Source organism: Vicia villosa, linkage group LG7 (genome assembly GCF_029867415.1).
Source record: "Vicia villosa cultivar HV-30 ecotype Madison, WI linkage group LG7, Vvil1.0, whole genome shotgun sequence".
NCBI lineage: Eukaryota > Viridiplantae > Streptophyta > Magnoliopsida > Fabales > Fabaceae > Vicia > Vicia villosa.
The window spans coordinates 68,526,151-68,550,444 of NC_081186.1; the positions used below are offsets into that span (position 1 = coordinate 68,526,151).

The 24,294-nt window shown below is 33.4% G+C and overlaps 3 protein-coding genes across 3 annotated transcripts; all 3 read left to right on the forward strand.

The window, feature by feature from the left end:
• The first annotated feature begins 6,398 nt into the window (after positions 1-6,398).
• LOC131619263 (uncharacterized) lies at positions 6,399-8,414 on the forward strand. Its single transcript, XM_058890377.1, has one exon. The coding sequence runs from the start codon at positions 6,399-6,401 to the stop codon at positions 8,412-8,414; it is 2,016 nt and encodes a 671-aa protein (XP_058746360.1).
• A 122-nt stretch (positions 8,415-8,536) lies between these two features.
• Positions 8,537-9,490, forward strand: LOC131619265 (uncharacterized). Its single transcript, XM_058890378.1, has one exon. It carries the CDS (start codon positions 8,537-8,539, stop codon positions 9,488-9,490), a length of 954 nt encoding a protein of 317 aa, XP_058746361.1.
• A 1,495-nt stretch (positions 9,491-10,985) lies between these two features.
• LOC131619266 (uncharacterized) lies at positions 10,986-12,110 on the forward strand. The gene has a single exon (XM_058890379.1). The coding sequence runs from the start codon at positions 10,986-10,988 to the stop codon at positions 12,108-12,110; it is 1,125 nt and encodes a 374-aa protein (XP_058746362.1).
• The last annotated feature ends 12,184 nt before the right edge of the window (positions 12,111-24,294 follow it).

Here is a 24,294-nt window from a genome sequence, read left to right on the forward strand (position 1 = left end):
GTTATCTCCTTCTCTAACTTCTGTTTATGTGATCGATAGTTAGACAATGATTATTAAATGCAATAATGGTACTGACATAAACTAAAATGAATTATAATGATCTAATTTCTCGATTGCCACATCTTCTTTTTGATGTTATCAAAAGGGGAGAGAGAGAGAGAGAGAGAGAGAGAGAGAGAGAGAGAGAGAGAGAGAGAGAGAGAGAGAGAGAGAGAGAGAGAGAGAGAAGAAGCTGAAGCAAATAGAAAAAGGGAGTGCACCAAGATAGGGGGAGTTTCTATCAAAATCACCATACGGGCTCCTAATGTTTGTGAAAGAGTATGCATCAAGAAAGAAGGTGAAAGCCTTGACTTCTAAAGAAACAAGTTTTGCCATCATCAAAAACGAGGAGTATGTGAGTGCATGGTGTGTTTTAAATGATGTCAAAACTTGCTATTAAAGATTAGATGTGTCTCAAGTCAACCATGCAAAATAGGAAGCTTCAATATACTCAAAGCCAACAAATTTGAAGGTTCCAGGCTCACAGGTCGACCTACGCAGGGTGTGAATTTGTTTGCCAAAAAAACCACCATTTATTTTTTCTCTTTATTCTGTCAATGACTCCAAAAATAAAAACGCTAACACAATAAGGATAACAAGTCATCTTAAAATATCAAGAATACAAAATATCTTTTTCAACAAAAAGATGTTTATGGTTGGCATATTGGCATGAACTACGTACCTACACTCATATGAGAATCAAAGCTCGCCCATTAGTATTTTTTCCTACATAATTTTCTGTTACTACATGGTAATGACGTTAGAAAAACTATAAAATGTTATGTGTCACTATTTGCGATCGTTTAAAATTTAAAAGGTTGCGAATTGCCCGACCAATTTTGTTGTTAAAAATATGTCATGACAAGGAAAAAACAACTCTCTTTATAAATTGAAAATTTTGTTAATTACTAAAATAGAAATAATATAAAATGGTTTATATATCAAATATGAATTTCTTTTGTTTGTAAAAAGTTTTGAAAAGATATATAGATGAAAGTGTTAAATAGAAATAAAAAATAGATGGTAATAATTTTAATTTTTATTTATATGATGGTTTTTTCTTTTTATAGATTATTTCTTAAAATGTATTAAAATCTAAAATATTATGAAGAAAATATAATATTAAATCATAATTTATGGACATGAAAATAACTTACAAGGAATATAGGTAATATTTTACTTATTTTTTATTATTTACTTAATAATTGTTTCCGCAATTTCAGAGTTTCTAAATAACAAAGGAAATGAAGGGAATATGCTTCGAAAAATGTTGAAATTTCGGCCAAAATATTTATTGATATTAAACTAATTTAAAAGGATTACCTTTGCATCCAATTTAAAATCTCATTAATCAAAGATTCTTGTCTATAAATTGAATAAGTATGTTATAATTTTTAGTTCATGAGTATGTTAAAAATGCACAAAATTTATGAATTCTGAAGAAGTGTTAGAGTGAGTCTTAATCTCCTATTCACTTTTTGCAGATCTAAAGGTATGTTCTTTTTTATCTATCATTATTACTTGAGTTTAAGCTTTGATATTATTTATTGGTGAAAACTAATGGTAGTTTCTTGGAAGACAAAGATGTTTTTGAAACTCAATCTAACAATGAACATTTCTTTAAGGGGAGTGTTAAAGTGTCAAATTAGAACTTATAGGTGGTTGTATATTCATTTTATCCTAATTTCTCTAGCTATATAGTATTTTGTTGTTTAGTCTGGTAAACTGTTAAATTGTACACCATAAAAATCTATCACTTACGATTTATTTTTTATCACTTTAGCCGATGTTACAAATTAATTTTTATAGAAAGCTTAAATATTGTTGAGCCACATTTTCGTTTACTTGCTTTTTCTCTAGAATTTCCTTCCACGGCTTATGAGATACGTCGTGTAAACGAGTTTTCCAACTCAACTAAAATAGTTGCAAGTATGATAATCACAAAAACATTATTTTTAAAATAATGTCTTTTGTGTTTATCATACCAATAATTCTTTTGCGAAATTTGAAGACTCGCATGTAGGATGTATTTCATGAGAAAAGTGTTTAGAAAGAATGTTTGAAGAGAATTAAGATGGAAAACGTATGCTGATTGGCCAACGATTTTTTTTCTTACTCTATAAAGTATTATGCATCTATTGTCGAATTGATAAAGACATAAGTCATACAAGATATATTACTAATGTGTATACTAAACTGATCCTTATAAACGCCCGTCATAATACCTTATAGCCAGAGAAATCATGATGAAAACTGAATGAATTATCTCTTAAAACCCAAATTGACACCTTCGCAACCCCTATATGAAAAGTTCATCACTAGAATGTATGTCAAAAACTTGTTTGCTTGCCAAGGAACTATCATTTGTTTTTTCTCTATATTATGTCAATGACCAAAAAAATTTTTTGAACACAATAAGGATAACAAGTCATCTTGAAATATCAAGAACACAAAATATCTTTTTCAACAAAAAGATGTTTATGGTTGGCATATGGGCATGGACTACCTAAACTCATATGAGAATCAAAGTTTGCCCATTAGTATTTTTTTTCCTACATAACTCTATTACTACATGTTAATGACGTTAGAAAAACTATAAAATGTTATGTGTCACTATTTTGTAATCCATCGTTTAAAATTTAAAAGGTTGTATAATGAGTTCATAGGGGAAAGGACTGTTATGAATTGTAGAAAACTGTTTTATGAAAACCATGCTCGTCCCCGTTCTTGTTTGGCTCTTTGGCTCACTATCCTTGGAAAACTCTCAACAAAGGACAAATTGGAGAAGATTGGTATACACACTGATGGAAAATGTCTGGCCTGTGATAATATTGAAACTGTGAATCATATTTTCTTTGGTTGCAGGTTTACACAACATATATGGAGCACCCTTCTCATATGGATTGGCTATCCAATTCGTAGGCAAGATTGGGACAGAGTTTGAATGGATCATAGCAGCAGAGACTACACAAAAAGGATGGAAACAGTGTTTATTGAAAATGCTTGCTGCTGAGACTGTTTACCAAATCTGGAAATGGCACAATGACACTGTATTTACTAGCACCAATCCCAGCACTGATATCGTGGGGAGTGTCAAACATGTGGTGATTCTTAGGGGGAAAACAAGAATAAACTTAAGGCTCATATAGATGTAGAAAATTTACTTATAAAGTAGCTTTATAAGTTAATTGTTTATGAGGTTTGTAGTGTCTAAATTACTTTGAAGCCTGGATTTTAGGATTGACATGTGTAAACTGTTCTTGGTTTGAATAAATAATACATCTTATTTTCTCAAAAAAAAAAAAAAAATTTAAAAGGTTGCAAATTGCCTGACCAATTTTGTTGTTAAGAGAAAATGTCATGATAAGGAAAAAAAACAACGCTCTTTCTAAATTGAAAATGTTGTTAATTACTAATATGGAAATAATATAAAATGGTTTATATATCAAAATAAATTTCTTTTGTTTGTAAAAAGTTTTGAAGAGATATATAGATGAAAGTGTTAAATAGTAATAAAAAATAGATGGTAATCATTTTAATTTTATTTTATATGATGGTTTTTTCTTTTCATAGAATATTTCTAAAAATGTATTAAAATCTAAAATATTATAAGGAAAAAATATTATTAAATCCTAATTTATTGACATGGAAAATAACTTACAAGGATTATAGGTAATATTTTATTTGTTTTTTATTATTTATTTATTAATTGTTTGCGCATGTTCAGAGCTTGTCAATAACACAAGGTAATAAAGGGAATATGCTCTGAAAATTGTCGAAATTTCAGCCAAAATATTTATTTAATTATTAAAAATATTTATTGAGATTAAACTAACTCAAAAGGAGTATCTTTGCAATCGATTTTAAATCTCATTAATCAAAGATTCTTGTCTATAAATTGATTAAATATGTTATTATTTTTAGTTCATGAGTATGTTAAAAATGCACAAAATTATTGAATTGTGAAGTGTTGGAGTGAACCTTAATCTCCTATTCATCTAAAGATATGTTATTTTTTATCTCTAATTATTATTTCAGTTTAAGCTTTGATTCTATATATATATATATATATATATATATATATATATATATATATATATATATATATATATATATATATATATATATATATATATATATATATATATATATATATATATATATATATATATATATATATATTTATGTAATAAATATGTTTTAAATCGGTTAATTTTTTACAGGGTTGTTGATATTATTTTGGGTGAAAATTAATGGTAGTTTCTTGAAAAACAAAGTTTTTTTGAAACTCAATCTAACAATGAACACTTCTTTAAGAGGATTGTTTATTCATTTTATCCTAATTTCTCTAGCTCTATAGTATTTTGATGTTTAGTCTGGTAAACTGTTAAGCTGTACACAATAAAAATCTATCACTTACGATTTATTTTTTTATCAATTTAGCCGACGTTGCAAAATAATTTATATAGCAAGCTTAACTATTGTTGAACCACATTTTCGTTTACTTGCATTTTCTTTAGAATTTCCTTCCAAGACTCATGAGATACGCCGTCCAAACGAGTTTTCCAATTCAACTAATATAGTTGCAAGTATGATAATCACAAAATAATTTCCTTTTAGAGGCAATATTTTGAATGGAATATAGAACATTGATATTTAATTTAATAAACTCTTAAAATAATGTCTTTTATGTTTATCATACCAATAATTCTATGTGTGAAATTTGAAGACTCGCATGTAGGATGTATTTCATGAGAAAAGTGCTTAGAAAGAAAGTTTGAAGATAATTAAGGTGGAGGAAGTATGCTGTTAGGCCAACGATTTTTTCCTTACTCTATAAAGTATTATGAATCTAAAGGTATTGTTTACTACCAATTGGATATTCTAATCATGTATCACGTATTCTGATATTAAGTATATGCTTCCTCCAGAATAGGTCTTTCGGGCTTACTTGTCAGCCTTCTCTCGGAGACTAAGTTCAAGGTCCGGACTTCCGGGTTTACCTGCCTATCTACTATTGAAAACAAGTCACAAATCACACCTTTTAAATCTACATGGTAAGTAACGAGTATGGACTATAGAGAACCATGGAATCGACATTGAATCACCAACTACAATTCAACTCCTTCAATATTCTAGGGCCTAGTCGTACGACGACATTCACCCATAAGGGAGGTGACAAAGGAAAAGGTGGTGGTCCACATCTCCGAGAGTTCATCCTCGAAAAATAGTTCCTGAACTACTGAGCAAGATCCATTCTTGAGACTCACGCTCGAGAAATAACTTGCGATATATGTGGCAAGGGGCATCCTTAGAATTTACTTCGCAAGAAATAACCAACATATATGTAACACGCCTCACTCTAGGATCAACTTGGATCAGTGAGCAATTACTATCCTCTTGTATGTTCTCTAACCCCTCGTCCCACACTTACTACGCCATTAGATTATAGGACTTCAGAAGTAATCGCTTTAGGAAAAGAAAAATAGCGGCCAACTTCCAGTCATTACTCTTGCTTAGACTTCCTAAAGTTTACCTTACCAAAGTCACATTTTATTAATCGATATACATAAGTTACACCAAGTTATGAGACCTTCTCGTCTCTTGGTTCACATGCTTTTTAACTCCCATCACCACTCATTCTATATTTTGCATTTAATTCAAAATCTAAATTATCCATGATTATCATATAAATATATCTAGTTATTAATATTTCCCATGCTTCATTGTAGGGTGAGAGTGTGTTCCTGAATGGAAAGATGTCAACTTTTTCTTTGTCTAGTATTTGAAAATCTAATAGGTATACTTTTCTTAATCTATTAATTAATTATTAATATTTCTATTTTTTTTTATATTTTACGTAAATAAGTGAATGAAGAAAATTGGAACATACCATTTGTTTTTCAAATCGTCTTCGTTTTTACGATCTAGTAATTTGGTTACATGGACAATATTTTTGAAATTTTAGAATCAAACTAGGGTAACACATTTCCCTTTCTTGCAAATGTTAATTGGAATAAGTGTTAAGGCCAATAACAAACCAACATTTTTCGTTTCCAATTCACCCTCTGAAATTTAAAAAACCATCTTGTAGACTTTATTAAAATTACATTAGAAATATACAAAAAGATATGTAAACTAAGCAGTGAAATATATCACCCTTTAGATACCTTTTTTAATATTTTTTATTATCATAATTAATTGAATAATTTGTGGTATCAACTAATTTCATTTCTTTTCTATCAATTGACGTCGCAAATACTTTTGAGTCAAGGTGTTTTGTTTATCAAATTAAATAAAAGAAGGAAAAATCGCTCTGATCAAGGGAGGGCGATTTGGGGCTTTAGGGTTTTTCTTCCATGCGCGGCGGTTTACGGCAGCGTCCAGACGGATGGACGGTGGTCAGGCGGCATCAAGGTGGGCGAAAGATGTACCCCTGGGATTCGTTCCCACCATCTTTCAATCTGAAACGTGGTAGGGAGGAAAACGTTGTTTCTTTCTATTTCTCTGCTTTAACGGACAGGTACACGGCCAAGGAGTTTTTCGAGCTGTTTGGGTGCATAGGGGAGGTGGTAGAAGTGTCGATTTCACCAAGAAGAAACAAGTTCGGGAAAAAGTTTGGTTTCGCAAGATTCGTGGAGGTGGAAGACGCTAGGTTATTAGTAGTGAAGTTAGACAATGTCATCGTGAAGGGGAAGAAGATACACGCCAACATCCCTAGGTTCGACAGAATTAAAGATAGAGAAGCGGCGTTTCAGTACAGGGGGAGGGGTAACTTTGGTGCGGTCGAGATTAAGAGTAGAGATCGAGGGTTTGGACGTTTCAACAATAGAAGGGAGGGGTTGTCTTACGCAGGGGCGGTGGCAGGAGTGGTGGGAGCTTCAGTTTCTGCTTCAGCTCCGTTAGCTTCTTCGGCTCAACCCTCAGTTTTGTTGAGACACGTAACGAGTGAGGAAGACAGGAACAGGTTCGCTAATGCTATGGTGGGTGAGATTCTGATCGCGGGTTCGGCGCATAGAATCCAAACCATGATGGATGTTGTTGGTTTTCACGCTATTAAGATGTCGGTGTTAGGGCCGAATCTTTGCTTGCTCGAGGAAACGGAACAAGGGGCTTTGGGGATTCTGTTAGAGGAAGGTGTATCAAACTGGAAGTGTTGGTTTTCTGCAATCAGGAAGTGGACTCCTGATGTTGTTGACTCGGAGAGGACAATTAAGATTAGGGTGTTCGGTATACCGTGTTTTGCGTGGAACAATGATTTTCTTATGTCGTTGGCGAATTCTTTGGGAACGTTTATCTGTTTGGACAGTAGGACGAGTGAAGGGAGTTATTTTGAGTTTGCTAGGATCACACTGAAAGTGAAATTTGATTTTGCTTCTCAACAATCAGTGTTGATAGATATTGACGGTGTCCCTTTTACTCTACTGGTTTTGGAAGAACTGGAGTGTCATTCTTTTCCCTCCGTCTCCATTGCTTCTTCTAATTCTAATTCTGAATCTTGGTCGTCGGATTTCGTCGATTTGGAGGAGGCTTGGTCTGATGACTCAAAAGGCAACAGGGAGGATAATGTGAAGGTTTCTGATTCTGACCCTATAGAGGAATTTTCGTCTAGACATTCCTTGGCTGGCAGTAATATCAGTTGTTCTGCATCAGGGCAATCTGATTCGGTCGTTAAAAACTCTGTGTTAGAACCTTGCTCCCCTTTAGATAGTGTTCAGCCCGAACTGGGAAGATATGATAGGGCTCTGATTGCTGCGAAATCGAAGGATTTATCTTTGGTGTCTGATGGTAATGCTCTGTCTGGCTCTGTTCCGTTGGAACGGGAGATTGCTCAATCAACAGCGATGTCGGATGCTGGTTTTTTTCAGGGACGGGTTTGTTCAGTGGCTGGTGGAGGAAGTCTCGTGGGCGCTGGTCAGGACAAGGTGTCAACTCACAAGCGGTTAGCAGTGAGCTGCACAGGCCATGTTGGAAATTCTTTCTTATTGGACAATTGTGGTAACAGGGAGGTTAATTCAGTTTTGAAATCTAAAAAGATCAAATTGAAGAGAATTTCTGAGCTGGGTTCTGTCAAATTTTTGGTAGCTACAAATAAATTCAGGAAGATTAAAAGGAAAGGGACTCTGCAACAATGTTCTTGTTCTGATTTACTGGCAGTAAGTAGTGGTAAAACTGAAATGTGTTATGGGGATCATGCTGAAAATTCAGTTATTTCAAGGAACAACAAAAAACAATGGGAGTTAGTGGAAGATGAAAGGGGAGGTAAATTGAAGGAGTCAATTATTGCTTTGGGTGTTGTAGGTAGGGAGGAAGCTAATTCTAAAGTTGTCCCGACAACGGTTGGAGGGGAGGAGAAAACAAACCGGTTTTTATGATTATTGGCACGTTGAATATAAGGGGGGGGGGAGCAAATGCTCTTAAAAGAAGAAGAATTAGTTCTCTAATTAAAAAAGGTGGGGCGGATGTTTTCTTGATTCAAGAAACGAAGATTGATAACATGCATGAGTTTTGTGCACTTAGTTTTTGGAGCAACACGAATATTGGTTTCTCTTTCTCTAACTCCCTCGGCTTATCGGGGGGGCTAATAACGCTTTGGAAAAACGAGGCATTGGAGGTTATTCACAGTTTCAAGGGGGAAGGATATCTCGGAATAAAAGTGATATGGAAGAGTTTTATTTACTACATTGTGAATGTTTATTCGTCGTGTATTTTATCTAAGAAGAAGGAGTTGTGGAGTAAGTTGTTAGAGTTGAAAGAGACTTTCACGGATGGCGAATGGATTATAGGAGGGGATTTCAACGCCGTCAAACATCGTGGCGAGAGGAAAGGGAGAACGTTATATGATAACAATAGTGGTATGAGGCTTTTCGCCGAGTTTGTGGAGAAGAGTGATTTGATAGAAATTCCTTGCAAAGGTAAGAAGTTCTCGTGGTATAGTGGAGATGGTAGGTCCATGAGTCGCATTGATAGATTTCTTCTTTCGGAAGTGATTGTTGATAGATGGAAGGTTATTGGCCAAAAAATTGAAGATAGAGATTTATCGGATCATTGCCCCGTTTGGCTCGTGATGGACAACCGTGATTGGGGGCCGAAGCCTTTTAGGTTCAATAATGAATGGTTCTCTTTTGATTCTTTTATTCCTTTTGTGGAAAAATCTTGGAATGAGATTAAAGTTGAAGGAAGAGGGGACTTCATTTTGAAAGAAAAACTCCGACGCTTGAAAGATTGTTTGAGGTGGTGGAACAAGAATGTTTTCGGGAAGATAGATTTGATGATGGAGGAGGATGTGAGAGAGATTAATTTAGGGGATGAAAGGTTGGAACAAGATTCTTTTGATTCTTATTCCGATGTTGTTTTAGATAGGAAGAAGGCTTCTAGTAGGTTTTGGTTGAATTTGAGGATAAAAGAAAATATGTTAGCTCAAAAAACCAAATTGAGGTGGTTGAAATAGGGGAATTGTAATAGTTCTTTTTTCCACAAGGCTATGAAGGAGAGAAGAAGACTTAATCACATTGGCCCATTATCTTCTTCGGGATTGTTGTTGGATTCGGTGTGTGAGGTAAAGGAGGAGGTTCGTAGTCATTTTTCCAATAAATTTGCGGAAGAGGAGCGGTTAAGGTCGTTTTTGGGAGGCATCAATTTCAACAAAATTAATAGCGAAGACGTGAAGGAACTCGAGAAACCTTTTCTTGAGGAGGAAATTAAAGAAGCGATTTGGAATTGCGGTGATTCGAAGAGTCCGGGCCCGGATGAAATCTCCTTTTTGTTCATCAAAAAGTGTTGGAATATTGTCAAAGAAGATTTTGTGCGGTTTTTTAATTGTTTTCACTCCGGCGAGGCTTTATCGAAAGCGGTCATCTCCTCTTTCTTGGTGTTAATCCCGAAGTCTCCTAATCCGGTTTCCTTGGATGACTATAGTTTGTATGTACAAAGCCATTGCGAAGCTCTTGGCCGGAAGATTAAAAAGGGTGTTGAACTCCATTGTCTCTCCTTGTCAAACCGCGTTTGTTCCGGGCCGGCAACTTCTTGACGGCGTGCTAGTGGCAAATGAGGTGGTTGATTATGCTAAAAAAGAAAAGAGGAATTGTCTTCTCTTTAAGGTGGATTTTGAAAAGGCCTATGACAAGGTAAATTGGAATTTTTTAAGATCTATGTTAATTGAGATGGGTTTTGAATCGAAGTGGGTTAGATGGATGGACCTTTTGATCTTTCATAGTAATATGTCCGTATTGGTTAATGGTAGTCCGACCGATGAATTTGTGGTAGAGAAAGGCTTGAGGCAAGGTGATCCTCTTTCACCTTTTCTTTTTGTGTTAGTTACGGAAGCTTTGCCGGGGTTGGTTAGGAAGTCTATGGAACTAGGGGAATATAGTGGTTTCAAGGTAAATGGAAGATGTGTGGTGGATATTCTTCAATTTGCGGACGACACTTTGTTGGTTGGGGAAGGAAATTGGAAACACGTGTGGGCTATTAAGGCGGTTTTGAAGGCTTTTGAAGAGGTGTCGGGTCTTGGTATAAATTACCACAAGAGCAAATTGATTGGAATTAATACTAATCCTTATTTTTTGGAAGCGGCGGCGCATGTTCTCTCATGTAGGAGGGAAGACAATTCTTTCAAATTTCTTGGCATTAATATTGGTTCTAATCCTAGGAAGTCTTCCTCTTGGGATCCTCTCCTTGCTAAAATGAGGAAACGTTTATCGGGATGGAAAAATCGCTTCTTGAACATTGGAGGTAGGTTGACTCTCTTAAAATCTATTATTTGTTCTTTATCTATTTTCACCATGTCTTTTTACAAGATGCCGAAGAAAGTGGCCAAGGAGTTTTCGCAACTTCAAGGTAACTTTTTGTGGGGTGGTGTGGAGGAAAAATAAAAGATTCATTGGGTTAGTTGGAAGAAGGTTTGCCTTCCTAAAGAATTGGGAGGTTTGGGTATTAAGAACGTGATGGACTTTAATCTTGCGCTTCTTAATAAATGGAGATGGAGAATTCTTAAAGGTGATAATAATGTGTGGTACGACGTGCTAAGAGCCCGTTATGGAGACATTTCGACGACGGTATTTTGTGGGGATTCTAAGGCGCATTCATCTTTATCCAAATCTTTGTGGTGGAAGGACTTAATCAACATTGGCATGGCGACTAATAGAGATCCAATGGCGAATCATTGCAAATTCGAGATTGGCAACGGTTTTTCTATTCCTTTTTGGGAAGGTAGATGGACGGAAGGCAATATTCTAAGTCATGAGTATCCGGACCTTTATTTATTGTCTTGTTTCAAGAAGGTTTCGGTGGGAGCGATGGGAGGGTGGCACAATGGAGTATGGGGTTGGGGTGATTTTGGTATTAAATCTAGCTTTTTGACTACCGACATTCGTCTTTCTTTGAACTCCCTTCGTTCCTCTCTTCCGTTGATGGCTTTTGATTCGGATAAGGGAGACAAAGTTGGTTGGTTAGGGACTAAAGGAGGTGAGTTTTCGGTAGCTTCTTGTTACATTTTTTATGCTTCTTTTCGTACTCCGTTTGGTCCGTGTAATAAAACTGAAGAGTTGGTGGCCAAAATTTGGAAGTTGGCGGTTCCTTTTAAAATAAGGATTTTTGGGTGGAGACTTTTTGTTAATCGATTGCCGACTAAAGATCTTTTGAAGATTAGAGGTATTCCTATTCCTTTAAACTCTTTATGTTGCTCTTTTTGTGAGGCGGAATTAGAAAGTAGAAATCACTCCTTCTTTAATTGTAAAGTGGTGGATTTAATTTGGAACGATATTGCAATTTGGGTCGGTAAACCGGTTGGTAAGGAGGAGGATTGTTTAGCTAATTTTTTGGATTGGTATAGTTTTTGTAAAGTTAACAAAGTTAGGGAAAGCAAGTGGGGCCTTATTTGGATGGCAACCACGTGGTCGATTTGGTTAACTCGGAATGATATGTGTTTCCGGAATGACGGTTGGAATGTTGATAATACGGTGTGGAATGTAAAGTTGCTCGCTTGGAAGTGGTCCTTTTTGGGAGAAAATTCTAATTCCAATTATAGTTTTTACGAATTTGTAAAGGATCCTCTTTTGTTCCTATCGTAGCTAGAATTGGTTGGTATTTTCTCTTTGTTTGGGAGGACTTGTCCGCTTTTGTGTAAACAGGATTGGAGAACCCTTTGTTCTTCCTTTTATTGATTCTTGATTACTCAAAAAAAAATATCAATGATAATATATTTTTCTATTCAACGTATATTTGTTTTTAAAAAATCATATTATTTTTTATGTATTTTTTTTAATGCATAATTAATGTTAAGCATTAATAATTTTAAAAATAGAGAATCTGAAAAAAATGATATTTTTTCATTGAAAAATAGAGAGTTCGAATTGAATAATTTTGCTTGTTTGATATCCTAAATTTTAAAATGAAGAAAATAGAATATGGCCCCGATAAAGAAGTAATAGTAGCATTTTTATTCAAAAAAAATTGTAAGTTTGGCTGAACTCAAGACTTTGATGGGTCTGGATCCTCTCCAGATTATTATTTGGTTATGCCTATTTTGCTCATATCCTAGCCATTCATTTACGTCTGTGGTACTTCACAGGATCCACTTAAGTTTTTTCTAATATAAGGGTGTAATCTAAAAATCTAAAGCCTAATGTTAAAAGAGAATGCATGCAAAAGAAAGAAAAGAAAATACGGGGAAAATCGAGTTTGTAAATAGTTGTGCTCGCTTAGGCCCCACGGCCTAATGCCTACGTATCCCTTTGGAGGAATCAGAGCGTCGTAGTCTGGCTTTAAAAAATGTTTTGTTTCTTTGTGTTTTTTGGTGTACAAAATCACATTCGCATTCTAGCATATTTATGATAGTTGCTCGATGAGTGGAGTCTTATGCGTTACATGTCTACGATCGAAAGAAAGTAACATGTCCGATTAAGAGAAAGAAAGCACTGAAGGCAAGAGAGAAGAGAATTGTTTGTTGAGTGTTTTGTTGTAGATAATGATAAGTGGATCCCATTGCAAGGACACTCATCACCTATCTACTTTTGAATTTAAATTTTATGATTTAAACCACACCAAAGACTATGTATGAAAGAAAAATGAGGTAGGGAATGCACCCGCTCACCCTTTTCCATCACATGAGTGTCCGTCTGTCTGTTTTTTTATTGTGAATCAGTGTAATAATAAGTGATAATTTTTTTAAAAATTACATCAGTTAATAATAGAAAGTTATGTAGAAGTTAATGATACTGGATTCAAGGGAAGTTATTATGTAATTACACAATAAAGTAAGGGTAAAAATGGTAGAAAAATAGGATACACCAAAATAAAGTATTCCCATTATATATTGTTATAGATGAAAACAAAATGCTATTTATAAACATATTTATTGAGTTAGTGAAAGTGGACCAATTTTGGTCCTTGTAGAATACACTCTCGTGGTAAAGTTAAGATATTCTTTTGTGCAACTCAAATGTCATTTATTCTAATACTATGATGTTTTCCAATAAAAAATCACAATTGGTATTTTTCTTTTATCCTAACTTATTTAAAAGTCTGATAATTATTTGTGTTAGTTGTACACTACGTTATTGTTTCATTCATAAGACATAATAGTTAGTTTGTGTAGTTCAATTGTAATTCAACATTCATCAGTGTGTTTATTGATGTTGATTACTTGGGATTAGTGATTGAGAGAAAGTGAGAAGGGGCTTCTCATATTTATGGAGAAATCTAAATAGAAAGACACTGAGTGTAGAATTAATAAGAGAAGCCTTGAAAAATGGGTTTGTTCATCTAAGACACTTTGTAATAATTCTATTAAAGACGTATGAGGAACATAAATTCAATTGGCATCTCGTCCAACATCTGTCTCCTAAGGAACAGAAATTCAATTGGCATCAGAGCAAGAACCATGTTCTATTTTGGTGAAATTTAGGGAAGATATTTTCTGTTCAAATGGACAACACTAAGGGTGGAGGGTATGCTTATTGACCACCTATTTTGAATGGCACCAACTATGATTATTGGAAAACTAAGATGATTGTGTTTCTCAAATCCATAGACAACAAAATTGGAAGGTTGTGATTAAAGGTTGGTAACATCTTGTGATTACTTCTCAAGATGGTACAAAAACATTGGTCCAAAGGTGAAGATGATGAAGTTATTTCAAATGAAAAAGCCTTGAATGTCATACTCAATGTTGTTGACAAAAAACATGTTCAAACTAATCAACACGTGTCTTGAATCTAAATAGGCTTGGGAGTCAAGACTGCTCATGAAGGCACATCCAAAGTGTGTATGTAAAGGTTGCAACTTTGAACAACCAAGTTTTAGAATATGAGAATGAAGGAAGATGAGTCCATATATAATTTTAATATAAGACTTCGTGACATTTCCAACCAGTAATTTGCATTAGGAGAGAAGATGTCTGGAGAGAAGCTAATCGGAAAAACCCTCAGATCTTTGCTAAAGAATTTTGACATGAAGGTAACATCTATTGAAGAAGCTCAAGATTTAAGCACCTTGAAGGTTGATGAACTCATTGGCTATCTTCAAGCTTTTGAAGTGGAAAGATCTGAAAAGAAGACAAAGGTGTTGCTTTTGTATCCAATACTCAAGATAACGAAGATCAAAATGAGAAGGATAGTGAAGAAATTTTTTCTGATGCTATAACTTTTGTTGGAAAAAATTTCAACAAAGCTTTGAGAAGGTTGGATAGAAGATGAAGGAAAAATGTACCAGACAATATGTCTGACATCAGTCCTCAGAGTAGGAGCAAAGATAAGGACAGAATCAACCAAGGTAAAGGAGTTAAATATTATGAATGTAAAGGATTTGGTCACATAAAAAGATAATTATCTTCCTTTCTATGGAGACCAAAAAAGGGAATGACAGTATCTTAGACTGATTCAGATGATGAAAGTGAAGGAGAAACAACTATCAGGGTAATGGCTTTTATTGGAAAGCATGAACCTGAATGTGAGTCTAGTGATTAACACATGACTGATGAAGAGTTAGCTACTACATATTAGTTTATGTACGCCAAGTGGGAGGAAGCATGCACAACTGTAGAGAAACAAAAGAAAACCATAGGTGTGCTTCATAGGGAAAAGGAGAGACTTGTCTCAACCATCACAGGTCGGAAAGAGGACATCACTTGGTTAAATTCCAAGATTGAACATATCAAAAAAGTTTATGCATATGTTGAATATTTATTCTTATATGTTAGATAAGATATTGGATATTGGAGAGAAGCAAGTTAAAGGGCTTGACTGCAGCTCCATGAACAAGAAGGTCAAAATTCCCACTAAGAAGGTTGTTGTCCCTGAAAAGAAAACGGAGTTCATGGTGAAGGAACCCATGTCCTAGCATTCTAATCAGCATGTGTACTCTCATGAAATAGGAAAGAAACAATCATCATAAAGGTGTCATCATTGTTGAGGACTTCGGTCTAGTGTTTAAGATTACTCAATACAATAACTCTAATATCCAGTGATGGTACCACATGCATGAGAGTAAAGAATATGAGGATTGCATATTTAATCTTGTCTATGTTTTGAAATGTATATAACCTTGTTGAATGTAAATGATGGTTTACTATCCTTTCTATTTTTACACCATTTAATTTATGAAATGTCTTCTCACCCCATATTGTTTCCATGTTGCTATATATGTACCTTATGTAGATGATTCTCAGGCCGAGACTAAGGAGTGATAAATGTTGATTTTATGGAGGACGGCGTAGTTTGCCTCTTTAGTTATTTGTTTCTTTTTTATGCTTCGAAGGACGTTATGCCGACTATTAGTATCATTCCGAGTTTTGCTCTGATATTGTAACATCGGGTAGGGAATACTTGGCTTTATCTTATGATTTTTTTAAACTGAAATACTATGCTATGTTTTGAATTTAAATTTCACATTTAGAATGAAAGTTGAATGTTTTCTCAATGTGACACCCTTATTCAATACTACAAATAATACTTCTATCGTCGGACGCAAAATGCATTTTACCTCGGCAATAGAAGTTAGGTAAACCAGGTCGTCATAAAAAGTAAAGTCTTATCACCTCAGTGTTTAAAACACTGAGGTAAAAGTTTATTAGCGCATGGGTTCGAACCCCAGTTTTTTCACTTTTATTATTTACAAAAACTAGCGCCTTTTTTATCTCAGTTTAGCAAGAAAATCGAGGTGTCATTAGTTTTTTTAATAGTAAAACTCATTACAATGTTTACCCATAATATTACATTTTTGGCTTAATTGCAACTTTGGTCCCTCTATTTTGTCTTTTTTATTTATTTTGGTTCCCCCATTTTTAAAACCACGATTTTGGTCTCTCTTTTGAGTATTCTGTTGAAAAAGGGACTAAAATAGGGATTAATTTTGCAGGAAAAAAGCAAAATAGGGGGACGAAAATTGCACAGAAAACTTAAAAAGAGGACTAAAATAGTGGTTTTTAAAATAGATGGATCAAAATCAAGAAAAAAATAAAATAGGGGGACTAAAGTTGCAATTAAGCCTACATTTTTAATAAAACTTGTTATAGTGTTTACCCAAGAATATTACATTAATTGTCCATGAAGATCATATGTTGAATCTTCAATTCCTAAAAAAGGGTTAGGTAAATTAATTTCCGGAAGATTTAGACTTTAGATCTTCAATTCAAATAATTTTAGGATAGATCAAATGATGGCTGCAAGGTTCTTTTTAATCGCTTGTGCATGCATTTGTTTCTCATATGAAAAAAAAAAAAGGTTAGTCAGAAAAAGAGTTAGATAAATAAGTAGTTTTTTTTCAAATAATTATTTAAGAATACAAACCTTAAACTCAAATAATTTTATGCTCTTGCAATCCATCATAGAGAACTCTTCATGGAAAACACTCTTACAAATCTTAAAGTCTTTATGATGATACTTGCTTGAGAGGCACAATTCTCTAAATTCAGAATGCAATCCATGATAGAGAACTTCCTTATAATGGAAGTTATTTATGTTTCACGCGAATCACTAATGGTATTGTCTTGAGTGTTGATAGTAATGAAATGGACGACAAGAATTTGATTAAGGATTCGATAAATGCCCTCAATTTTAATGCTAAATTATCCATCGGTTTTTAGAAAAATCGACGAGTTAGAACATTTAATTTACAAATAAAAGATATAATTAATATAGAGGTTCCAATTTAACGATATATTTTAATGCTTAAATGTTACATCGGTTATTAGGAACACCGACGGGTTAGAACATTTAATTTAGAAATGAAAAATACAATTAAAAGAGAGGTTAGAACACCGACGTTTCGCGCATGCATTGAAATCATACCTCTAGAATAAAAATGATCAGCTATATAATCAAGTCGTAACGTCTTTTTTAGATTATCAAATCGTTATTATGTCTTCATAGTTTGACTTTCAAATATTGTTTCAAAGTCTTTTCCTATTTTCAACGTCCTACTACAAACTCTATGTTTCCTTATTTCAAATTCCTTTTTTCTAATAAAAAATGGATACAAATATGTTGTTGTTATCAAAGAAGTATGCTGGTTTCAATGATTTCGACATTTTGAACTAAAGTTGAGGAAAGTTGTTAACAAAAAAAGTTGAATGGTTACTTTAACATTGTACATGGCCCAATATACACTAACGTGTTAAAGAGTTCTGGTTGAATGCCTCAATAGTTCCAGCTGGTCATTAAGAAATCATTCAGTCCTATATCAATTCTACTCATTTATACATTACTCCATCACTGATTGGTATGACAATCAACTATGAAGAGTTTGGTAGTTGTGTTGAACATTATGAATTCAACAATGTCTACATAACCCACCTTCACCGACTTTTTGCCAATCAAAATAATCTCTCCAGTCTGCTTCTCTAATCCCAATTGCAAAATTTTAGTTTTAACTTCTAGTGACAAATCTCTGCCCAAGAGAGCAAGAATTGGAAACGCTTACTTGGTATGACAAGCATCTCATGTTATTCCTAACCTACAACATCAGATTTAATCTTCCTTTTACCATTTTTAACTTCTTGAAGGAAATGATAAAGACTTCTCAGGAGGAAACGACTTTCCTCATACCTTATGGAAGAGTTCTTTCTGAACTTTTCTATAAGTTAGGCATAGTTAGGGGTGATGTTGAAGTTGAGTTCACTGAGAAGTTTGAATTTGTTGATTAGTTGTTGTGTTTTTTATAATCATCAATAAAATATTTCATTTATCTATTATTGTCTATTCTTGTTTAACAATTTTTTTGAGATTGACTAATTAACAAAACAAAACATGACATCTGAAAAAGACGCCAAGTGATAAATCTTTGAAAAAAGATTTAAATGCAGCAAAGGAGATTCGAAGCGAGGTTCCTTGTATCAATATTACCTCGGTTCTCAAAAAACCCGAGATAACATGTTTATTATTTTTGTATGGATTAAAAAGTGCGTTAACTTATAGCTGTGTTATCTCGATTGTTTATCTTATTAAAAAAATAAAACATTGTGCTCCAAAGACATATCCTCTCGATTTTCATAAAAAGTTATTCGTTGTAACGATTTCATCTTAATATTTCTCGCAAATGTCTTGTCAATTATCATTGGGGTTAAGGGTGTTACACCTATCATCTGTATTAATACAATTTCCTAGGATCGTTTACTCAATGACATTTTTTAGGATCCTTGTTAGTCATATTTTGAAATTTATATAAAAATATTTTTTTAAGCTTTTGTGTAAATATATCTTTTTTAATTCAATTATATTATAATTGTTTTTGTATTTTAGTATTTAGTAAAGCATTTTATTAAATTAAAAAAAGTAAGATATATTTCCTTATTATTATATAATTAAATAAATATTTTAAATAATATGTCTTTTTAAAAAGGAGTATTATCTACTCATTGACAACAACAAAAGCTCCTGATAAGGCATAACTTTTATCATAATATGAAAAATAGTAAAATGAATAAATTAGGGAGTAAAATAAATTTTGATATATATATATATATATATATATATATATATATATATATATATATATATATATATATATATATATATCAAAATTAATTTTATTCTCTAAATAAATATTGAAAATGTATATAGGAAAAATACATCAATGGTAAATCAGAAAGATGGTAATATTGTTTTTATTTTTATATTGGATTCTTTCTGTTTTAAAAAGATTTGATACTTTTATAGTTTAGATACTCTTCAATTAAATAGAATTGAAGATAGAAAATTCAATTTAAATGGTTGTTGTTCAACGTATATAATAAATACATCAAAGCAAAATGCTAACAATTAATGCATTGAACATTAAATTCATATGCCACTATTACTATGAAAATGATTAATAACAAGACAATTTTATTTCATTTGAAAGTTTTACTTAATCAAACCTGCAGACTAAAGGAAATGACATTTATATAATTCGATTATTTTTTTCATCTAAATTCAAATCCTAATCACCTATGACCATCCAAAATTTTAGTCTATAAATTATAATTTTTCTTTGTAATATCGAAATATAGAGAGAAGATAGAGGAGAGTTTGTCTTGAAGTACAAACATTTGTTTCATTGTACATTTTATTCCATTCACATGTTTGGAGATCAAAATGTATGCTCTTCTCATTATCTTCACTTTTTTTTTTTTTTTATAGAAGTATCACTTCTATAAGCGGTAAATAATTTTATTTTATTATTTTGAATATTTTGCATCTAATTCAAAATCTAAATTACCCATGATTATCATATAAATAGATCTGGATATTAATCTTTTTCATGCTTCAGTGTAGGGTGAGAGTGTGGTTCAGAATCGAAAGACATCAATTTTCTTTGTGTTGTATATGAAGATCTATGAGGTGCACTTTTCTTAATCTATCCATTATTAAAATATTTCTATTTTTCTTTTACATTTTACATAAATAAGTTAAAGAAGAAAATTTGAACATATCTTGTGTTCTTCAAATTGTCTTCGTTTTTACGATCTAGTAATTTGGTTACATGGAAAATATTTTGAAATTTTAGGTAACACATTATCCCTTCCTCACAAATGTTAATTGGAATAAGTGTTAAGGCCAATAACAAAACAAAAATACTAGACACTTGATTAATTTGTAAAAGAGGAAAAATGAAAACAAAATGCTTATAGGGATATTCTTTTGAGCAACTCAAATGTCAGTTACTCTATTATTTTGACATTTGCTGATCTCGATCAATAAATATATAAATTAGTATTATATTTCTTGTGACTTATGTTTTAAGCACTTCAAAAAGAGATTTTTATTACTTTGTAAAATAAGCTATTATATTGTTTGTCCACATACATATTCCACCAACATTTTCTTTATAGTTTTCTACTACGATGTATGTATGATCTACATCTAACCCATCGTGTTGCCTCTATAATTAATGTATATCGAAGAGTAATTCAATATTTAGATGAAGTTCTGATGTGGGTTGATCTTCTGATGATTACTCAGAAGATAGTATTGACCAAAAGTTGTTGAAGTTGAGCATCGAGTTCTGATGTGGAACGTGAACAGATCTTATGGGTTCTGTTAGCTTAGCTATTTAATTAGTAGTACTTTAGTATTTCTTAGTATTGTACTGTTTGTACCTTACACTTATTCACTAAGTTTATTCTGTTAGGCCTTATGTGGCAAATTTTCTTTTGTATAAATAACTTTATAGTAGCTATCATTAAAACACAACAATTATTCTCTCATTCTTTTGTGCCTTATTCCTTTTATTTATTGTCTTTGTTATCATCTTAAACAATAAAAAATGAATTAACGATAAAAAATAGTATATGTCTTAGATTGGAAAAAGTGAATAATAAGAGACAAATATTGAACATAAACTAAAAGGTATATCAAAATGACTCAATTTATAGACTTTTAAATATTGAACAGCTGAGAATTAAAACTAACTTATTCCTATAATTTTTAATTTAATTTTAGTCAAAGTTTTATATGATTGAAATAACTTGTTGTGAAAATGTGACATTTTGTTCAATTCATTTTCAGGCATTGAATTTGGGTAAATGATCACTAAGTGTTTTTCTTGTAACTGCCAACAACTTATGACGGAGCAATATTTCTTCTTCAAAATATTGTTGATTTTATCAATATATTTTAAATTATTATTAAGAAAAAACCCATCTTATGGAATTAAATTCAAATTATTACCATATGTTTTTGTTTACCATTTAACTTTTATTTCTAAGTATATTTTTAAAATATAAGATAGTTTAATATTTATTATCTTTAAATGATGTGTGTAGTACAATAATAAATTGACGACCGTTTAAGTTCCTCCAACGTAATTTTCTTTAAACTCTTATACAGAGGAGTTTTTCATGAGAAAAATTTCACACACGAGTCTTCTAGTTCAGCTCACATAACTATTGAAATGATTAACATAAAAAACATTACATCTAAACGTGATTAAATAGAATTGGGGTAGAACACCATGTGTGCAACCTTCTTCTTTAAAATCACGTCAGTGCATCTAAATGTAATGTATGTTATGTTTATTATAACTATAATTATATGAGTTCAAGTAGAAGACTCATTTGCATAACATATCTCAAGAGAAAATTCCTTAGAAGGAAACTCTAAAAAAAATTCAAGTGATATAAGAATGTAAATAAAAAAAATTATAAGCTTGCTATGTAAAGTAAATTGAAATTCTTGTTGAACTAATAAAAACATAGATCATAGTTAATCGGCTATTAGTTATATATAGACTAAATTAATTTACGAGAATAAATATCATGATATATAAATCAATAAATTAATATGTAAGTAAATAGATTGTCACCTAATATCCTATTTGTTACCTTTGCATGTTTTTTTTTTTTTGAAAGCAAGAGATATATTAATAAAAAAGATTCGAGATTACATTTCACAAAAGGCCCTAAAAGAAAATTACAAACCGATTGGAACCTAGCATAAGTAAAACAATGGGTTATTGCTAAACTCATAAAAGTTATAATTGGAATGAGTAATTTTCCCTATGAACGACCATCTCCATACGAGCGCTTTACAACTCCAAACGACATCCCTCGAATTCCAAGTACCGTCATTAAAGACTATGTCGTTCCTTCGTAACCAAAGATTCCACAATGTAGCTAACCAAACCGTTCCTGTTTTACTACTTTTGACTCTCTTCGCACGACAGAAAGAACTCCAAGTCAAAAAGCTATCCTTTAAATCTACTCCTAACTTAAACGGTATCCCAATCCACTCGGCAATTTCTCTCCAAACAATCCCGGCATTCCGACATAAGAGGAAAGAGTGAAGAATAGATTCGTTGCAATTATCTCAGAACACGCAATCAAGATTCGAAGTATTAGAAAGAATACCTTTGCGCCAAAGTGAGTCTTTTGTTGGGACCTTATTAAGGAAGCATCTCCAACCAAAAAACCTCACTTTCAAAGGTACATCAACCTTCCAAATTTCCTTAAAAGCAGAATCATATCTATTCACCGGGCCATAAGGAATCGAATCTTTGCAAAGAGAAAAGTAACAGGATGATACCGTGAAAATGCCGTCTTCTGCCATCTTCCAAACAGCGACATCCGCTTTAGAAGCTGTCAGCTCAGCCGCGGAGAGAGCGGAAAGAAGACTCTGGAACTGCTGGCCGTGAGCATTCCTTCCATTTAAATCCGTCTGAACAAAAGCATTGCTGGCCGTCGTGACAGAAGCAGCATTTCTGAGCTGGGCCGATGCAGAACTTGCAGCTGCATCAGTGGAAAATCTGTCTGCAAAATGCTGAGCATTAGGAAAAGAAACTGCAGCATGTTCCAAGTCTTCATTCAGCCCCATGTGCTGATTGTGAGCATGCCCGATATGGATGCCTAAGTCTCCCCAAAGCCAATCCTCATTATTCCAACCGCCCATGGCGCCAATCGAAACATCTTGCAACACGGAATCATTAAAAAGATTCGCAAATTGATCTTTTAAAGAGCCGCCCTCCAACCAATGGGATTTCCAAAAGGAAATAGAGTACCCGTCTCCCACCTGAAAAAGAAAATGGTTAGTAAAAAAATTCTTCGGAAGATCTTTCCCCAACGTGATTAAATCCGCCCACCACACCGAAGTCTTTCTTCCCGACTTAACACTCGGATTATCAACATCATTCAATCTAATGTTCACATCTTCATAACGCGCTTTGAGCATTCTATACCATAACTCCTTAGATGCTCCAAAAATCCTCCAATGCCATTTCAAAAGAAGTGCTTTATTAAAAAGATCCAATCTTCTAAATCCGAGACCTCCTTTCTCCACCGGTAGACACAAGTCGTTCCAATTAACCCAATGCACTCTCCTTTTTTCATCTACCCCTCCCCACAAGAATTTGCTTTGAATTCTATTAATCTCCGCTATCACTTTCTTAGGAGCCTTGTAAAAAGAAAGAGTGAAAATCGCCATACTACTTAAGATTGATTTTATAAGAGTAATCCTCCCACCAAAACTAAGCCACCGACCTTTCCACGAATTCAACTTCCTCCTAACCTTGTTCAAAAGAGGATTCCAAGTAGAGATCCTTCTTGGATTTGCACCAATAAGAATACCGAGAAATTTGAACTCTTTCGCTTCCTCCCTACAATTAAGAAAATTAGTAGCAACCCCCATGAAGTGCGAATTAATGTTGACACCAATCAATTTGCTCTTGTGGTAGTTAATCCTAAGACCCGAGACTAATTCAAAGCTCCGCAACACCGCCTTAATAGCCCAAAGATGCTTCCAACTTCCGTCTCCAATTAAAAGCGTATCATCGGCGAATTGGAGAATGTCAATGAAACACTTTCCATTGACATTAAACCCAACAAAATCCCCATTAACAACCGCTCTTCCGACCAAAGCCTTCAATCCTTCCGCCACTATAACAAAAAGGAAAGGAGATATAGGATCTCCTTGACGAAGGCCCTTTTCCACCATGAATTCTTTCGTTGGGCTACCGTTCACTAACACCAACATCTTGCTAGTGAAGACAAGCGCTTCCATCCACTTCAACCATAAGTCCCCGAACCCCATCTTTCTCAACATGTACCTAAGAAAGTTCCAACTTACTTTGTCGTATGCTTTTTCAAAATCGACCTTGAAAAGAAGACATTCTTTTCTTTCCTTACTAACAAAGTCTACTAACTCGTTTGCAATGACCACACCGTCCATCATTTGTCTCCCCGGAACAAAATTATTTTGAGAGCTAGAAATGATGTGAGGTAGAACCTTCTTGATCCTACTAGCCAAGACTTTAGAAACGATTTTATGAATACATCCGACAAGGCAA